A 20,249-nucleotide genomic window follows, 5' to 3' on the forward strand; every position below is an offset into this window, starting at 1 on the left:
CTGCTTCCGTTATAGGTCTCACGTTCGGTCACGTTACAAAGTGATTTCGGAAGCAAGCACAGATCTTCAAACATTTAATAAACAAACAAACAAACAAACAAACAAACAAACAAACAAACAAAAACACGAAGCAAAATACAATGTGGCAAAAACTAACCACGGAAGCGTGGCCAAAAGCATAGATAGACATTAACATGAGACAAGGAAAACAATGCAAACAGTGGCCTATATACTAGAGTGCTCATTAACCGAAACGTAAATCAGGTGCAGGTGGTCATGTGATACTGATGAGTATGGTGCAGTGGCTGCTGGGAAATGAACTCCAGCGTTCCCTCCTTGATACATGACACTCTCACTCTCAGGATAGCAGTAACAATGAAAAGGAAGTGGCATGTTAGTGTGTGTGCTGCACTAGTTTCTGACAAACAATCCATCAACCAAAAATATCCAGCCAATCACAGTCCTTAGAACAAACTCTGACCACTGATGAACTGTACATAACAATATACAATATACGGTACATAGCATATCTACCATGTGGGGAAGTCATGGGTTTCATTTAAAATCAAAATAATTATATCTGTTACACTAATTCCACCTTTACGTATTGTTAAGGCTTCACTAATATCATAGCTAAGCTACATTAAAGGAAAAATCCATCCTGAGTGACTTGTATATTAATCTTTATAATAAACAGGATCTTCAGTGGCATGCAAGATTAATTCTGTAATGAAATTCTGAGTTGACTTTTTAAATTTAAACTATCATCAACTTTTCATTAACACGTTGGTGTATTTTCCATTTGATTAAAGGTTTCTTACATTAAACGCAATGCCATTCGACTACCTGCTCCCAGCTGCACCAGTGGGATTTATCCCTAAATTCACCTCTACCTAAAGAGAGCGATGCAGCAGTGCTTTAGTCCTTTAGGCTGTCCAGCTCTCTCATCTCCTTATCTGTTCATTCTGCTTTAACAGATCAGATTTCAAAACTTCAACTTTCGTGCTAATACTGCCATCAACATCATCACACATCATCACAATGTCATCTCGCTAATCAGTCAAGTCTCTGCCGCAACTCACAGCTCAGTCGTATAGCTGCACTGCATTCTTCTACTCTGGAACTATGCTGATTTCTCATTAATATGACATTGAATGTTACTGGAAATTGCTGAGTGATGAGAAGCTCTTAATCTTTAGTTTTTCTGATTGAAAATCCCTTATGTTTGCCATCACTGAAACTTTTTCTCATTATTAAATGCCATTGTAACTGCACTAGCAGTGCCCCCCTGTGATGTCAGCGCAGCCGACCACTGCTAACTTCTCATGGGAATAATTTAAATACAAGTTCACACAACAAATTAGAGCCAGAAATCACTGACCACATGCGTTTCCTTTAACGCTCAAAAACAACTCGGAGAGAATTAATCTAACTTAAGGGTTTGGATCTGAAGCTGAAACACAGACACACTCAGATATGTACCGTCATACATAAAGAATACATGCAGTACACTCTTTTTCTTCTACATACAGAGCCACATTTACACATCCAAAACAAATCACAGATTAAGCTAAAACGCAAACCTTAAATAGTCTCTTGGTTACGAGCAGGTTGTTATGAGCTGATCTTCAATTTATTTGTGTCAGATCTCTAAGGACGAGCAGTGTGGTCATGAAAAATGCTATACATTTCTCTTCCAAAACATGGCATCTCAACAGAGAGAAGCAAGTCCGAGAGAAAAAGAAAGAAGGAGAGAAATCAGAGCGGTAAATCTATAAATATGGTGCAAAATTTAGTGAAGTAGAACAGCAACATGCAATGTGTTTGAATTCCGGGGAACATGGCAAAGCAAAGCATAAGCTTATCACCTGCAGAACCTTACATTATTTACACTTCAAACAGTTTCACTTGGATCCATCATTACTCCTTTTCATTCTTGGAGAAATTTAAAAAAATAATAAAAAGAGACAAAGAGAGAGATGAGATGGGCACAAAAGAAAGTGTAAGCCCTTTCTTAGATAATTCATTCAGCTAATTTTCCCCTTTCCTGCTCACATTCTCCAGCATCCTATTGGTTGGCATGTCGGAGGACAATTGTTTGTGATTACTATATTGGAGCTGCAAATGATCCAGAACTTCATAGACAGTTAAACACAAAAATATCCATAATCCTCTATTTCAAATGAGAAGACTACTGGAAGGACTGTTCTGTCTAATGTTCATCGTTAGCAGGCTGCTGTGTTAAATCATGTCATGTCACTGTTAGTATACTGTATATAGGACTCTTTGCACAAGTAATGTATATGATGAATAGATATTAGCATGACTGAATAGTGCAGTGAAATCACAGGGGTTTCAAGATGCTGGAATTACCACATATTCTGTTTCATATTAAACCGAAATGTCAAAAATGTTAACTTTCTATGTCAAAAAATAATACTGGGGAAACCCTGACAAACAAAAAGAGAGAGGGTGGTAGAGAGATAGTGAGAAGTGAGAGACACTGAGAAATTACAGAGATATAGAGGTAAAGATAGGGAAAGAGAGAAAACATGAGACTGGTGGAGCGGCACTGTGCAGGCTGTCTAACAGCTGGAAGCTGACAAGTGTGTGGAACTACAGCACAAGCTGGGCGCTAAATCCCACGAGGCCCCCGTGAGGCGACCCTGACCCAGCTTGCTGCCTGTACAGGGCATGAAACATGCCGACGTACACAAAACTAGCAGCACAGGTGAGAGCAGCAAATACAGTCAGCCTCCGTACAATGCTCATCCCTTTCTGTAAAGCTGTATCACTGACACCACAGGTCCATGTAATGGATGAGTTTGGGAATACGGGAGACTTGCTTTTGTTTTGGCTTTTTTTTTTGGTACTTCTTTAGTTTTTTCTACTTCAAAACACAAGCTTGAGAAGAACACCTTCCTGGAACTTGTAGATTGTAAATACAACACATACTTGGCTACTGTCAACTGTCCAGTTTCCATGAGCCTGTGCCCACTGTAGCCTCAGATTCATGTTCTTGGCTGACAGGAGTGGAACCTAATGTCATCTTCTGCTGTTAGAAACCATCCTCCTCAAAGTTCAGCATGTTGTGCATCCCGATATGCTTTTCTGCTCGCCACAGTTGTAAAGAGTGTTTATTTGACTTAGCTGAAACTAATCTGGTCATTCTCCTCTGACCTCTAACATCAACAAGGTGTTTCTAGCTGCGGACCTGTTTTTCCGTTTTGTGTGAAAATCCCAGGAGATCAGTAGTTTATTAAATGCTCAAACCAGCCCATCTGGCCTCGGTCAAATTCACACAAATCGCATTTCCCCTGCTCTGATGTATGATGTGACCATTAACTGAAGCTGTTGACCTGTATGATATCTGCACTATTTTATGCATGCTGCTGCCACATGATTGGCTGATTTGATAATTGCATGAACGAGCATGTGTACAGGTATTCCTAATTAAGTGTATATTGTGTGCATATCTTGGGTGCACGGTGGGTTATTGGGTTTGTTGGTTCCAGGGTCGGGGGTTCGATTCCCGCCACTGCCCCGTGTATGTGGAGTTTCCATGTTCTCCCCGTGCTGTGGGGTTTCCTCCGGGTACTCCGGTTTCCTCCCCCAGTCCAACGACATGCATGGTAGGCTGATTGGCGTGTCCAAAGTGTCCATAGTGTATGAATGGGTGTGTGAATGTGTCCTGAGATGTACTGGCACCCTGTCCAGAGTGTACCTTGCCTTGTGCCTCATGCCTGCTGGGATAGGCCCCAGGTTCCCTGCGACTCTGAAGAATAAGCAGTATAGAAAATGGATGGATGGATGAATGTATATCTTAGTTTGCAACATGAAATTCATTGTGTACTGTAATTAATAACTGAGTTTTCTTTTCCCTACAGTGTTGTATAATATCCATAGGAGAAATACCTGCAAGTAGCATTACTTATAAAGTTGCCTTTATAAGTAACCTTTCATTATTCTCTTTACGATGACCTCAGTGGGGTCCTTGGGGACCTCATTTACCCCAAGTGAAGCCATTTCCAGTGTCCTCATAATATCCAGTTGTGTCAGACGTGTATCACATGTACAGCAAAGAATACAAATACACATGCCCAATGTGGTTAACCTCGACCTCTCCATCAGTGTGTGCAGTCACATCTAACCAGACAGTGCAGTGAACGTTCACATCATGTGTAGTATTTTGCATGTGCTGCACATCATGAAATTAATGTCAGCCCTAACTAGTAATTTCATGTCATTGTGGCTTAACACCTTCAACAGAACTTTATAACAAAATGAGTGGACCAAAGTGCCTCTAAGCAACTGAAAAATGAATACAGCAAGGGTCCATTAATTTCACTCTGATTAATTTGGTGATCTGCATATAGTGTATTTGGTGAATACAATGTTTTCACAATACCTAGCTCTTATTATTTCCATATAAAAGTCTAAAAAAAAGTAACAATTAGCCATGATTGTTCTGTATTCACAATAAATTATTCCTCTGAAGCATATCTGAATCATGTTATGCTTCATTTATCCACTTTCGACCAAATCTGTGTGCAATATTTATACATTATCTTAAAAACAGCCTACTAAATAAACCATAGCATGAGTAAAAATCAATTCAGTATTCAACTCAGTATTATTATTATGGCTTTTGACATCTAGTTATACCAACATGTCTACCCCCCCCCCCCCCCCCCCCAATTACTCCTGCTGTAATAGAATTAATATCGGACATACATATTATAATATTGCTTTTGTTTAATTAATTTAGGAGAATTCTTGGCAGTGTATTAAAGCAGCCATGCCCCATCACATCTTGTTTGCAGACAGAAATTCTCATTAACTGAGATTGTGTTATAAATCCCATGTTCCTTGAGAAAAGCTAAACACTGCACATCACAATGCATATTCGGTATCCATGGCCTAGTTTGCACCGAACTCCTCATGCAGCAAATACTGTAAGTAGTTTCGGTCCACACGTTTCCATTTTATTTCTGCAGCAGACGGGAAAAATGAATCAAGGTGCTTCTCAGTGTCAGCTTAAATGGGTCTGCACAATGTGTCAATGAAGACTAAATGATTAACAGGAAGATCATTAAAGAAACATATTTTTAAAAACCTGAAGAACACTCTGCTTCTACACCAGCATGAGCAGTACTCACCTTGTCCTGAAGTTGGCTGGATGAGGATGTCCATCATAGAGTGATAAAAAATCATATTCCTCCTCCACTGCAAAAGACTGAAAGACTATCTGAATGCGGTTGCCTTCCTCTGCTACAATAACCCACGTGCAGTTTGCCCCATTTGGGTAACCGTATGGAAAACCAGGGCTTTCAATGGTCCCATTCCTTCCTTTTAATGTCCCACCACACGTATATATGAAACCTGTAAGCACAAAATGAGAGACACACAGAAACAACAAACATTATGGAAATGTATTTTCAAAGGCATTGAAGTAACTGTAAAAGCTTAATAGACTATATGACCACAAACATACATTCAGAAAAGGTTTATTTTGTTCACTAAACTGCTACAGGTTAGGATGTATGGTGAGGCACTGTAGAAAGTAAATTAGCTTAAAATGGTCCTATTTCAGGCTATATGGTGCACCAAACATCACACCACCAATATAATCAACATATAAAAGACGGTCATATAGTATTTTTCTATGAAAGCAGCGTCACGTTGTTTGTTGAAAACCATTTTCAACCCATGCCAAAGGTGGCATGGCTTGGTCCTTGATATGGCATTAAGGTTATGTGCAATGGCTATTAATAAAAAGCATTAATGATGATGGGTAACATCTGAATTATCTCTGTATATAAATGAAATCCATTTTTAAAAATTACACTCGAGGACGTTAGAAAAAAAAATACCAGTAGCAATGTTATTTAAAATAGAGTCAATAATTATTCCATCTCAGTAAAGACGACATATAAACAGATAATCCTCTTCACATTCCCAAAATCGAGTTAAAGGAAAATTCTGACTTGGCTTTAATCCAGCGCAACCAAAAGTATGCATCAAGCAATTATCTCTGTTGAAAATGAATAATTTAGGTAAATTAGCCAAGTTTTAACAACAAAGTTACTGACAGATTTATTTTGAACAAAAGCTGTTGTAACTTGAGAGCATGATCAGTGAGTTGGGAAATATATTATCCCCCATTAATTCATTCAGATGTGTGTTTCGTGGCCAACAGAGAACAAATATTTTTCATGAAACACTGCATGACCAGATGGCCTGTAAAGTTTTACATAATTTTAACATCCTTCGCTAATTTATTAGCTGTTGAGAAACAGAGTCATTTCTAAAGGGACTTCCTCATTTTAATGGAATGCAAAAAGAAATTGAAGAAAAGAAACCATAGTTTTACACCAAACCATGTGTATTAAAAGCTTGTTTAATTAGGATATGCTGCGAAATGGAAAATCCACATTACACACTTGGCTATTCAGATCTGTAGCACAGACAGAGTGTGGTGATTGAATACTTACAATTTCTCATTTAAAAAAAAATTATAGGCCTACTCTTAAAGAAGCAACATTTATTTGAACTAAGCCCAAGTCCTGATGATGTAACTTGTGCTGGTGCTGTATTGTACATGGTGGAAGTGTGTTTAGGGGGAAAATGAATAAAAAACAGCCTGTACTAAAGATCTAACAGGGGATTTTTTGCTTTGTGTAAATGAGATTCAAACTGTTATTAAATCACTGTGTTGTTGAATACTATATCTTGGTGGTCAGTTAGGTGCTGAATCAGGCTTCGGCAAAATGGTTAGCTGTTCTTAATCAACCTAACTTTTTATACTGAACAAATATATATATATACACATCTCTTTTTCATGCAGTCAACGTTATGTCATACTAATAAACTCCATATATATTGAGAAAAAAAAAAGTGTGCTTCATTCTATTCTATCTCAGAACCATGAGTGGTAAAAGTTAAAACATTTGTTTTCCAGGCATGAGTAACATTTTTCTATTTTGTAGACAGGATGAGGGAGTGTCTTAAGGCCAATGTGTTGTTTAAAAATAAGAGTGAAGGATAATAAAAATGTATAAGTTAAGAGTAAGAGTATAAACACAGTAAGCATTCATTAAGAGGAGAAATTAAAGTGTGACTAACGTTAACTTTAACCCAAAGTACGAAAGAAAAAATAATTCAAACACATTTTTCCTTCATTGCAAATGTGCAACACACCAGTAAATAAACAAATATACAAATAATGTTTTGTGATGGCCAGCGCAATGAGAACCAATGCCACCCCACAGCTCCAGGGTGCCTGGTTTGACCCTGAGCTCAGGTTACTATGGGGAGTTTTGCATGTTCTCCTCGTATCTGTGTGGGCTTCCTCCAGGTGGTTTCTCCCACTTCCAAAAAAACATGCTGGTCGGTGGTGTGTGTACTGTATGTGTAAATGTGTGTGTGCATGGTGCCCAGTAATGGCATGGCGTCCCATTCTTGGTGTAATTCTGCCCTGTTCCCAGTATTAATATTTACTTTAGTTGATTGGTGACTCAATTACCAAGATTATATCACAGCTCATTTTTGTGTCTTGTGCTCATTCATGATTAAATCTGGGTATTTAAGTATGTTTTATGCATCACTTAACTTTTTATTCAGCACTTTAGGCATGTGTAGTATGAGCTGCTAGCTGCCACTCCTTATCGCTCAAATGTTCTAACATGATTTGCTATGAAGGCCGATGACACTTCAGGCCCTAATTGCCCTGCAAACTGCCGTGACAAATTAGCACCTACATGGTGTGAAATGAAAGCACAAGTCACTTACACACTTGTACAAACAAATACAATTTGATGAGACTTGAAATCTAGAAGTAGAAATGAATGAAGGTGTAGCCGCTATCTAACCGTTATGATTAAGCTGAATTGAGCTGTGAACAGAATAGAGCAGCTCATGGCCATGCACAACAAAAAAAAAAAATAGATGCACTGCTGGAAATAAGTCATTTTGGGGCATGGTGACACACACATGGTGACAGGAAAGGATGATGTTAACATGGGTCAGTGTCCAGCAGTGTGTGCCTCTGGTGTTACACATGTCAGTGTTGGCATTCATACCCTCTGAAAAAAAAAGCACTTTATTTCACAGGGTTCCATTTGTTTCCACAGTCTAAATAATAGCTCAGCATGAGCCAGGGTTAGAATATTATACACTACATGGACAAAAGTTTGTGGACACCTAACTATAACACTCATATATGCTTTTGAACATCCTGTCCCATATTTAGTCCTCACTTTGCTCTTTTAATAACCTCCATTTTTCTGGGAAGTATTTTCATTAGATTTTGGAGATTTTGGCTGTGGGGATTTGTGCTCATTCATCCACAAGAGCATTAGTGAAATCAGGCACTGATGTCAGGAGAAAAAGCCTGGGGTGCAGACTGCGTGAAATGAGATGCACTTGATACAAACTAAAAATGCTTCAGAAACACCCTGGCTGCTGACTGACATGGTTTCTCATTGATCATGCAAGATGAATTGTAACTACACTACATGGCCAAAGGCTTGTTCAGTTCCCAAAGGTGTTCAGTGGGGTTGAGGTTAGGGCTCTGTTCAGAGCACTCAAGTTCTTCACTCCAACATTGGTGAACCATGTCTTCATTTCCCTCACTTTGTGCACAGGGGCATTGTCATGCTGGAACAGGTTTGTGGCCCTTGGTTGTAATGAAGGGAATTTGTAATACTGTGGAAGTGCAGGAACGGTTTCTAAGAATGTGGGCCAGAGCTCTGGATGGCCTCTGCTGTATATTGTAAAGTTGGGCTACCAGCTGAGAGACAAGCATGGAAGAGTAGAAATGACAGGCAGGTGGTGGGGTTGAAAAAATTTGTTGCATTAAATTAAAGGGAACGTACATATGAAGTTACGAACAAGGTAGGTCTTTCTCCTAACCTTCAACTGCTAAACTCCATTTTGTGAACATAGACCATTAGGAGTAATTGTGGAACTACTCAGGAGGGACTTCTCTTTTATGCTCCCACAAAACTCCAATTTAAATTAATTCCAGCAGGAACCATCTTACGGTCTTAAATTTGTGACTAGATGTACTCTAAGAAGATCAGCACCCAAGAAGCTGGATGTCCTTCTGGGATGAAAAAGATGCTGCACTGAATCTGAAAAAGTGGCCTAAGAACTCCTTGAGAGCATAACCAGTTAAGAATCTTAATTTAAAGTACTTACTAAGTTCACAAACACAGCAAGAGCAATGCAAGTTAACAAGCAATTGCTTACTCCTGCAGTTAAATATTGTAGTGATAAGAAAATAAGGCTTAGACAGAGCAATTGATTATGCTGTGGCCCCAGAGAGAGAACACCGCTAAATTACCATCTTGACCTCAGCAATGAGATTAATGTGGAGATTTAGCAGCTTGTGCCCACTTCCCCGGGTGAACTGCCCACAGTACTGAGCCCTGAATCGTCTGATAAAAAACAGAGTCACTAGCCCAGGGTACATACATAAAACACATAATGAACAATCTGCTTAATTAGAATTTACTATTTATCATCCATGCATCCTTTAAAGAGCTAATTACTTGAAACGGAGAGGAGTGATGCACAAGGTCCACAAATATTAGCTAGGATAGAAAAGAGACTCATAGAGATCTATTAAGATTTGAAGACCTTATTTGTTTTGGAGATACGGTGATCCGCTTAGTGAGGAGAATCCAACAATGTCCAACTCGGCTCAGCCAATTATTTTAGTTCTAGGCTTCTATTGGAGAGTGTTATGTGAAACACACATAGTGCAATGTGGTGAACTTAAAAGTTGGTCAGTGATTCGCTGAAGCACTGGGAAGAGATTGCATACTTCTTAATGGGGGCAGTGGTGGCCTGGAGGTTAAGGCTCTGGGTTACTGATCGGGGGTTCAAGCTGCCACTTTTGGGCCCTTGAGCAAGGCCCTTAACCCTCTCTGCTCTAGGGGCGCTGTATCATGGCTGACCCTGTGCTCTGACCCCAGCTTCCTGATATGCTGGGGTATGCAAAGAAAAGAATTTCACTGTGCATATGTATATGTGACCAATAAAGACTCATTATCATTATCATTAAATCAGAGAACATTACATCTGCATGGAAGAATGGAAGAACTAAAACACTTGGCTCATGCTAAATAAAGCAAGCAAATGAAGATATTCTGAACAGGGTAAAGTTCTACAAAAAGAATTTGTGCAGATTATAAAACACATAGTGATAAGATGTACTTTTCCAGAGTATTATTACTTCAGAAGCTCAGTATATTTACTCTTAGTATAATTTAGCTTCTAGAATGCCTGTTAGTAACTGTACACTGCTGTTGGTCCACAGTCTTTTTCTAGTTAATTAATCAGACAGGCCAACCTTTTAAACAATGCTGCGTACATCATCTGAGAGCCAAACACCCACCATAATCATTTTTTTCTCAAGGCCAAGAGCTCAGTGCTGCCTAAGTGTTCTCTCATTCCTTCCCTCCTCCCTCTCTCCACCTGCCTTTATGCTTCTTCCATTAAAAAGCTAAAGAGGAACATTTAAAGAATTTTTTAACCAACATTTTCATACTGTACATTTCTCCCTTACGCCTTTACTTTGTGCTTTTATTTCTACTTTTTGTCCCTATTTATTCAGTCATTCATTCTCATTTTCTCTCTCTCTCTCTCTCTCTCTCACACACCCACCCACCCACATACACACACACACACACACACACACACACACACACACACACACACACACACAGGTTCACACTTTGTAAGAAGTGCACAAGCACATGAGTTCATGTTAACAGAGGCCCGCTGGAGCTGGATGGTGGAGAATTTTTGTATTGGGACCGTTCAACAAGCACTTAGGGCTGTGCCATATAGTATAGTTTATGATATACTGATACAATTCCTTCCCATGATAAGAATCTGTCATATTGACTTTATACAACCCCAATTCAAAAAAAGCTGGAACGCTGTGTAAAATGTAAATAAAAACAGAATACAATGATTTGAAAATCTCAAGCTCGAAAACCCATATGTTATTCACAATAGAACATAGAAAACATATCAAATGTTTAATCTGAGGAAATGTACCATTTTAAGAAAAAAATAAGGTAATTTTGATGGCCACAATACTTCTCACCCTTCAGAAAACTACAAGTAAGATTATGGGAACCAAGAGAAGAACCATTAATTGGCATATGATACACAGAAATGGCTGCACCACACACCTTTAACATGGAGGCTGCCTTGTCTGAATCCAAAAGATGTTGCAAAAACTCAGAACTCTTGGAACTTCACAACATGTAGGATCCAACCCACGATCCCTGCACCATGAAGAGAAAAACTTCCAACGTGCTGCATACAGCTGACATGTGGATGTAGTCCTAGCACTAGTTATGTTATGAATGGCAGGTTCACACTCAAAGAGAGCTAGCCCCAAAGGCCAAACCCAAAGCTGTATATGAGCTGGGTCTGGGTGCCACACAGCACCATCCATCTGTGCTAATCTGTGGGTGGCTGTGGCTCAGTTGGTAGAGCGGGTTGTCCGCTAATCATAGGCAGTTCGATTCCCAGCCCACGTGACTCCACATGCCGAAGTGTGCTTGGGCAAGACACTGAACCCCAAGTTGCTCCGGATGGCAAGTTAGCGCCTTGCATGGCATCTCTGCTACCATTGGTGTGTGAGTGTGTGTGAGAATGGGTGAATGAGACACAGTGTAAAGTGCTTTGGATAAAAGCGCTATATAAGTGCGCCATTTACCATTTACCATAACAGATTCTTCCAGAGTGGAAGCCCACCAATAGTCTCAGAAGCATGGGAAACCAAGGCCTGGCTGGCCATCAGGATACAACCAGGAGCATTCTGTGACTGAACAGAGATATCCTGTGTAATGTTTCCCATAACAGAGGAAAGGGAGGGAACGCATAAAGCAGATAGTTCGGCGACTCATGAGACAGAGCATCCTGTCCTAACGGGCTGGATGCCTCTGTTCTCGCAAACCACAAGCGACTTCTCTATTGCAAAAAGTTCCACTTCTGCTTTAACGAACTGCTGTCATATTTTCTGCAGCACATCTGGGTGAAGCCTCTATTCTCCCAGGTGCAGAAGATCCCTTGACAGAGCATCTGCTACCTGATTGTTTAACCCTGAAAGGTGAACTGCTCTCAGCGATGGTAGTCAAGGAAGAGACCAAGTAAAACTTTTGTTAGTGAGATACAGGGACTTCAGTGACTTCATGCCACCTTGATGGTTCAGGTTTAACACTGTTGAGATGTTGTCAAACCGAAGGAGCACATAATGGCCTGTCAGAGCCAGTAAGAATTACCGCAGGGCGAGGAAAACCGCACGCAGCTCCAGGAGATTGAAGTGATCCCTGGACTGAGCTGGAGACCAATGGCCAAGAACACCCCTGTGATTCCACATTGCACCCCTCCCGAGGAGGGAAGCATCGGTCGTGACCGCCTCTCGACGAGAGGGAATAACACCTTTGGTACACCTGACATTAGAAACTCTCGGCGAATCCATTGTGTCAATGTCTGAATACAACGGTGTGAGACAACAATCTGTTGTTCCACTGTTGGGAGAGGCCTGAGGTGGAGCAAGCCCAATGGAATCACAAAAGTGGCAGCAGTCAACATCCGCTTTCCCAGCCAGAAACGAGCAAGGAGCTGAAGAAAATAGTCTACACGAGCATGTGATAGGGTGGCAAACATTGCACAGGAGTCCAGTGTCATTCTGATGTAAGTAATACATTGTGCTGGAATCAAGCAACTCTTTGCTTCATTCACTGCAAGACCCAGCTCCTGGACACGCTTCAAAGAGGTGCCCAGAAACTATAGGGAGGTCTCAGAGTCTTCTTACAATCATCAGGCAGTTTTCACCATAGTCAGAAGGGCAGTTTGGAGGAACTGCAAAACTGAGGGATCAACATCCGCTGATTCCAATGTACCGGTAGTGGCGAGGAGTAACTGACATGTTCTCTGCATGGGTTACATAACTTACAGAAAAAATGTTGTATGTCAGTACAGAAAGCAACATATTACATAAGAGACACTTTTCAGACAAAAACGTAATGAAGGCTGCTGGGTTTTGCTGCAAAAAAAGAAGCAAGTGAGACAGTCAAAGTCTCCAGAAGAACTGTGTCAGATTCTCCAAGACTGTCAGTAAAACATACCAGCTCATTTCCTTATAAAACTGCACAAACTGCACCGGGGTGTGCTACAGTATTTAAGAAAAAAACAAAGGGACGTCACACCAAATACTGACATTGTTTATTTTATTACTGTTTACTGCATGTTGTAGTATTTTTTATTTTAAGTAGAAATATTTAATTTCATTATTTTTGAAGGCATCTTTGCATGTGCCTAAGACTTGTGCACAGTAGTGTACATGAAACCACAAGGGTAGACTTCATGAAAGGGCCGCTACTCAATGCTCTTTTTTTTAATGCTATTTACACTATCCCAGTATTTAGTAGACTACCTGACAAGATAACCATTTTACTAGGTGTTTTAGAATGCAATTTTCCATCATTCTGTTCCCAATGCTGAGAAATTGAAGTATTGTTCATTACAATTGCATTCCCCATAGTGTGTGAGAATACTGGCTGACATGCTGCAGATGTGTATGCAGCTTCTGCTGGTGTGAGCTGACAGCTGAAGTGGTGCTACTCTGTCTTCCACGGCCCTCCACATTCAGATGGAAGAGGTGTACGTCTCATTTTCACCTTGGCACATGGCCAGCCCTCTCCACTCTTTCAATGAGCACTGCCGTCTGACGTGTAGTATTTACAACAAAGTTCTCTTCCATGCTCAGTCCACAATGTATATTCTTACAGCTGAAAATACAGGTGAATAGTCTGGCAAGAGTTTACAGATTACATAAATGAGAAATTTTTAATTAAGCATAAACTGGAAACCATATTTGTTTGAGTCTTTGACTTTTTTCACTGTTACCTTGGTTTTTGAAATTTCCCTCAATATCTAAATTCGCAGAAGGTCAGAGAATCGGCTACATGTGAATGGAGTAATACAATTCATTTTCAAAGGCAATCCGGAATCCTCACACTGCAAGTCATGACTCAGAATTAATCTGCATTTAAAATCCAATGCCATTATCTGCATGTGTATAAGTTTAGTCCTCAAAATACTAATATCTGTGTTGGTGTTTGTATTTGAACTGGAAGTGGTCATGGCCATGGCCTCTATGATAAAGGGTTTGTTCAGAAACAGTGAACATTTTTTTTATGGACCCATTATAACAAGTTATATACTTAAATTGTATATATTTGTGCACACAAATATGGCAGTGGTGGCTTAGCAGTTAAGGCTCTATGTTACTGATCGGAAGGTCGGGGGTTCAAGCCCCAGCACTGCCAAGCTACCACTGTTGGGCCCTTGAGCAAGGACCTTAACTCAAATTGTTCAAAATTACTGTAGATTTTCCAGTTTTGGGCCAAGACGTGTCAACGTGCATTCAGCCAAAGCCTTCTCTGATTCACATGCATTGAACATGAGTACAGCTAAAAGGCCTCATTTATCAACAACCATCACTGCGAAAGACCATGCAAAACAATTTCGTGCAACTGCACTTTCACCAATTCAAGAGGTTTTCCACAAAAAAGCACAGAAAACTCAAGTTGCATCACAAATTCTGATAAAAGCTCCAGCAAAATCAAGATGGCTGCAACACATGGCTGCAACAATCACTAAAAAACCCTGAAATCCTGTACAGACTGATACGTGCTGTTGTGTAAGGAAAGGAGACTTCTATGTCGGTGCTTTGTCTATTCTTTCAGCAGAGAGAGAAAAAGCGAGAGACTGGGAAGGGATCATAACTGTAACTGACAGTGATAAAAAAAAGTATGATGTTTTGTTCTTTAATAAATAAGAATGTGGAATTGTTGGCAAACTGATGTGGTATAAGAAGAATAAAACATTTCAAGAAGCGTTCTTATAGGAAAATAATCAAATCTGGGGAATTAATCACACCACCCTACCATTCATTATTGTTTTATATTCATGTTTTAGTCCTTGCTTAATACACGGCTTGGTGGAATAAATTAGCCCGATTGGTCCGTTTCTGCATCACGCCCATCATTTCTGAATAACGGCCCCGAATATATAAAATGATAGGATATAATTCTATTTAAGACTGGCTCCTGTGAGCGATTCAAGTGTATTAGAATATATATGTTATATATATGATGATATAGTTACTGTTACTCAGCATAGCCTATTTTTTATCAACATTCCAAAGTCCCATTCATATTTACTTTTCACTAATTTATTACTAATCACTCATTAAAAAAAAAAAAAAAAAAAAAATCCTTTTCTTTTCAAATAGAACACTACAGTATTTAATATAACACTTGCCCTCAACTTGCACCTGCACACAAATTATAGCCCTTATGGTAATTCATAATAACACAGACCCACTCATGTTCTATTGCTTAATTAAACATATATCAATATCTCAGCTCGTATGATGTCACCACCATATGTCAGATCTGAATCTTTTCTATTTATCCCCCAATTAAATGTGTCCAGTTATAACTAAGACTCAAGCTATTAATGAACAAGTAACCTTTCTGTACCACCCAGTCTACACTGATTCACATCACTATGGATGTCTCTCAATGCATAGCATATATCCAGCCCCAGCTGTCTCAGAGCAAGGACAGCCAAATTAGATGGACACAGAGAAAAAAGAGCAAGAAACAAAACTGTAGTCTCTCTGACAACAAATTATACGTGTGGGGGAAATCAGAGGAAAAAGAAAGGCCAATCAAACTGTCCATCAAAGTGCCAGTAATGCTCCTAAAGTGCAGACACATGGCAGCATGAGGACATAAAAAAGTAAGTATACCACATTTCCACAGAATACTGGGTTAAATATTATATAAACCTTCATTCTGTACCCAACACCAACATACAAAGTATGCAAATAATAATTTGTCACATTCTGCAAACCTCTCAGTGTCACATGGTTGCCAGAGGCTATTTTGCTTGCTATTGATGTATAATGCATAACTTGCCCAATGATAACTCAACATACAATACTTGGCTGTCACAAAAGGCGGTCTGATGGTTAGTCATGTATAATGAAAAAAATCTTTCATTGCATTCCAAAAACAGAACCTCTGGGCTAAAAATTACAGAGAGAACTGAATATAACCTAAATGGCCATTGTAATCGTAATCATCACAATATAAAAGATCAATCAGTGCCCATTTTTATTGAGCTCAAAGACCGAGTGTACTCCTGAGAGCCTAGAATAAGCAGAATAAATTTATAATTTATCTTACAAATATTCTGTCACATTATTGTATTTAAACCTTCAAACTATAAGAAAAATCAGTGGGTCTAACTTCTCCTCACTCTTCGTTCAGTCAATTCATCCTCCTTAAGCATGCTATCCTGGTCAAGGTTGCAGGGGATCCAGAGCCATCCCAGGATTACTGCTTATAAAGCGGGAATACACCATGGGTGCCAATCCTTCACAGAGTACCATGCATACACAAATTCACACATTCATTCACACCTAGAGGCAACTTAGTGTAGCCAACCCACCTACTGGCATGAACCCAGAGGAAACCCACATGAAAAAAGAAATCCACACAGACAGTATCTAGAGCTCAGGACCAGGAGAATCAGAACCTGGAGCTGTGAGGCAGCAATGCTGCCTGCTGCACCTTTATGAACCTTATACTTCTAACATTTCTGTTAGTTTTACTGTCATTACTTTAGAGTAATCTAGAGTATTTACTACCCCACAAAGTTTGTACTACAAGAATGTGTGTGGGTAAGGGGATAATATCAGACAGATTTGAAGCCGTGGAGTCATTTGGCTGGTCCCCATGCTGACTACCTTTTTTATGGATAAAAAGTATGATGTCTTGTTCTTTACTAAATAATAATGTGTAAGTGTTGGTAGACTTTTTATTTTTTTAAAAGCCGCAGCAAAATCAACCATTTTGGGCCACAACAATCACAAAAAAACTCTGTGAAATCCTGTATGGACTGGGAAGTAATCACACCACCCTATCATCCATTATTTCCCTATAAAAAGCAAATCCATCATTTTTTTAGTCCTTGCTTAATACACTGCTTGCTGGAATAAATGATTCTCATTGTTTCGTTTCAGCATCTGAATGTCTATCATTTCTGAATAATGGCCCTGAATATGTATAATTATAGGATACAATTCTATTTAAAAGTCTGGGTCCTGTGAGAGATCCATGTGTATGGGATTATTCCGCTGACAGATACTGCTACTCAGCGCAGCCTGTTATTATCAACATTCCATACATAAGTCCAATTCATATTTACTTTTTTTTTTCATTTTCCTATCAAATAGAACACTACAGTATTTAATATAACACTAGAGTAGTTACTACCACACAAAGTTACTACAAGAATGTATGTGGGTAAGGGGATAAGAATATCTGACAGTCTGATGCTGTGGAGACATTTGGATGGATTGGAAACTGAAAGAGCCAAAAAGTTTCCTTTTGGTTCCACATCAGTGGAAGGTCATAAGAAAAAACATAAGACAAACGTGTGTGTGCGCGTGTACGCGTGTGTGTGCGCGCATGTGTGTGCATTCTGACTGGCTTAGAGATGAGGATTAATTAAAGGGGCATCAGTTACATGCTGTGCATCTTTGGCAGCACTGATCGATCCTCAAGCCTCCTTGATTGTCTAATAACCCAAACAAGAGGCCCTCCAGCTGGCTGCCACAACCACACAGTCACACATGCATGTGTACACACAAATCCTCCATACCTGCAAACACACTCATTTAATCAGCTCCTGTGTGTACATATACTCGTCACCTTTACCCCACGCTCTCTGTCTCTCTCTCTCTCTCTCTCACACACACACACACACACACATACAGAAACCGCATTAAGGATCATGGTTGACAGCAGGTTATCATAAGGTCTTTGTCAGGTGATTACAACCATAATGACACAATTACATTTAACCACACACCACACAGCTGCATTTGCCTGCTTTGTATGGATGTAGCAAGTGGTTACAATAGTTTTGAAAAGATAATGGCAAGTGAATTTACCCATTTTAGCCAATTTTTTATTTTTCTAAATGGGAAACGAATGCCTGTCTATTAGGAAATTGACTCTTACAGTGTTGAATGTTTGTGTGTGTCCGTCTGGACGTAAAAACACTGTAGGTCATCATTTTACTGGATAATTGATTTTCTCTCTCTCTCTCTCTCTCTCTCTCTCTCTCTCACACACACACACACACACACGCACACACACCTCTTTAGGTTCCTTTCATGCTCTTCATGGCTGTGTTCTTGGCTTGCAGTTATCTCCCATTTTGCCACGTCTACTCAGACATAAGTGGCTGAATAGAGTCAGGAGAAGACAAATGGAGATATTGCCAGAGGGAGGAAGGAAAAAAAAGACTGCACTTACAGCAGCATGTAATGCTCATACCATAGTTTCTTAGTGTGTTTAGACAGCTTAAGTGCTCTAAATGATGTCCTCTAAATCATATATGCAGTGGATATATGGGGGGGGGGGGGGGGGGGGGTAAGGATTCGTGTAGGCTAAGGATTCGTTGTTTTGAAGAAGCTGTTTCATTGACCTGTGGCTGAAAACACAATATATTTTGCGTTTAACGCAGAGGCGAGTGCAGTGGGTAGCGATGCCACATCACAGCTCCAGGGCCTCTGATTCTATTCTGAGCTTGGGTTATGTTGAGTTATGACATTTATGTCATACATTACACACTTTACCTCAGTTTTCTGGCATTTTCATCAGTGTTCATTTATCTGCTAGCTTGTTAGCTGATGTGCCATTCAGATCTGCTCATAGAGAGAGTGATAAAGAAAAAAATCCATCAGTGGCTTTTCCTGAAGCTCAGATTCATTTTGATAGGCAACGCTTTATCTTAAACTAGTAGCTAGCTCTGCTTAGTCCAAAACAAAGTTATTTTGTTGTTTAAGCTGGCATTAGAGCATCTCCCAAAACAAAGCTAACTAACTTATGTTGAAAATTGTTGGAAATAACTGTCAAGCTTAGATCTTGCTTTAGAATTATAAGTTTCTGCATACTATGGGCTGAAAGGGTGTTTTTTCCATGGAAATTTTTTTTTTTTTTTTTTGTGCTCCCTTATTCAGCACTCTTACTAATGGATATTTTCCTGCACTTCTCTGTATTCTCATTAACCTCTTCTGGGTCTTGATCTTTGTGTTGAGTTATTAATGAATTCTCCCAAACTTTTCAGCCAATTTATGCCTATTGTCTGTGAATATCGAGCTTAATTTTGGATTTAGTGGAATTAATAAGGTGCACAGGCAGAAACAATCCCTTCAGCAAGTCAACAATCACTAAACTACAATGCTATCATGCATATTATGGATACATATTTGGATTTAAATGTATAATGGGAGAGCCAGAAATAATTAAGGCAGGGGAGGAATTAGATTGTATACAAACTCAATATTAGCTCAAAATGAATTTGCACAATGGTGCCAGAAGTTGGCAAAACAGCATGGCGCCCAAGGTATCTTTAGAGTTTAACCTGCAATTTAGAGCAGCTGGAGTGACTCATCTCTAAATATTCGTTGTGTTTTTCAGCAGGAAAGGAAATAGATAATAAATAACTAACGTGTGAAGGATTACAATGAAGGAAATGAAAAGGGAAAAGCAAACAAGTGTAATTACAGCCCTGAATGAATTAACAGTTTTTCCCATTCCATATTCAAGTTATGTTTGCATTAATTTGACAGAAGCGTCAAAGTGTGGAAAATGACCTTGGATAGCCATTAAAGTACATACAATGAGTAGGCAGAAGGAAGGATACACTATTATTTACTTCAGTTGAAGCTTAATTAATTCCCCAGGGATTGGTTCAAATAACAGGTTCAATTACATTTTATTGTTGTTGTGACATTTAATTTGACTCTCTGAATTATCTTTTGTTTATTTTATCCATCAATGCGACATTTGAACTTGTCTACCGCTCATAGGTTTTTTGCAAATTATCCTTTCATTTGTAAATAAATTTCAAATAAATCCATCAATGAACTCAGCTCAGCTCAGCTAACGTGATATTTGTGAATGCACGCGAACAACCAAACTGATTAATTTTGAAACATCTCATTTAGATATAATTTTGATACATTTAAAAAAATATATATAATATCATTTAAACATTTTAAAAACTTTCCTACGGACCCCCTGCAATTACACCACTGACCACGTAGAAACACTGCACTAGACGGTAGAGCAGGC

General features: G+C 39.4%; 1 protein-coding gene across 2 annotated transcripts in view; it reads right to left on the reverse strand.

Moving 5' to 3' along the window:
- csmd3b (CUB and Sushi multiple domains 3b) overlaps window positions 1-20,249 on the reverse strand; it is a 489,673-nt gene that overhangs the window by 431,453 nt on the left and 37,971 nt on the right. For both annotated transcript variants that reach the window (XM_047150624.2, XM_047150623.2), the window contains exon 2: window positions 5,160-5,382. In XM_047150624.2, coding sequence (XP_047006580.2) covers window positions 5,160-5,382 — 223 coding nt within the window. The remainder of the gene's footprint in view (window positions 1-5,159; window positions 5,383-20,249) is intronic.

Source organism: Ictalurus punctatus, chromosome 24, assembly GCF_001660625.3.
Source record: "Ictalurus punctatus breed USDA103 chromosome 24, Coco_2.0, whole genome shotgun sequence".
NCBI lineage: Eukaryota > Metazoa > Chordata > Actinopteri > Siluriformes > Ictaluridae > Ictalurus > Ictalurus punctatus.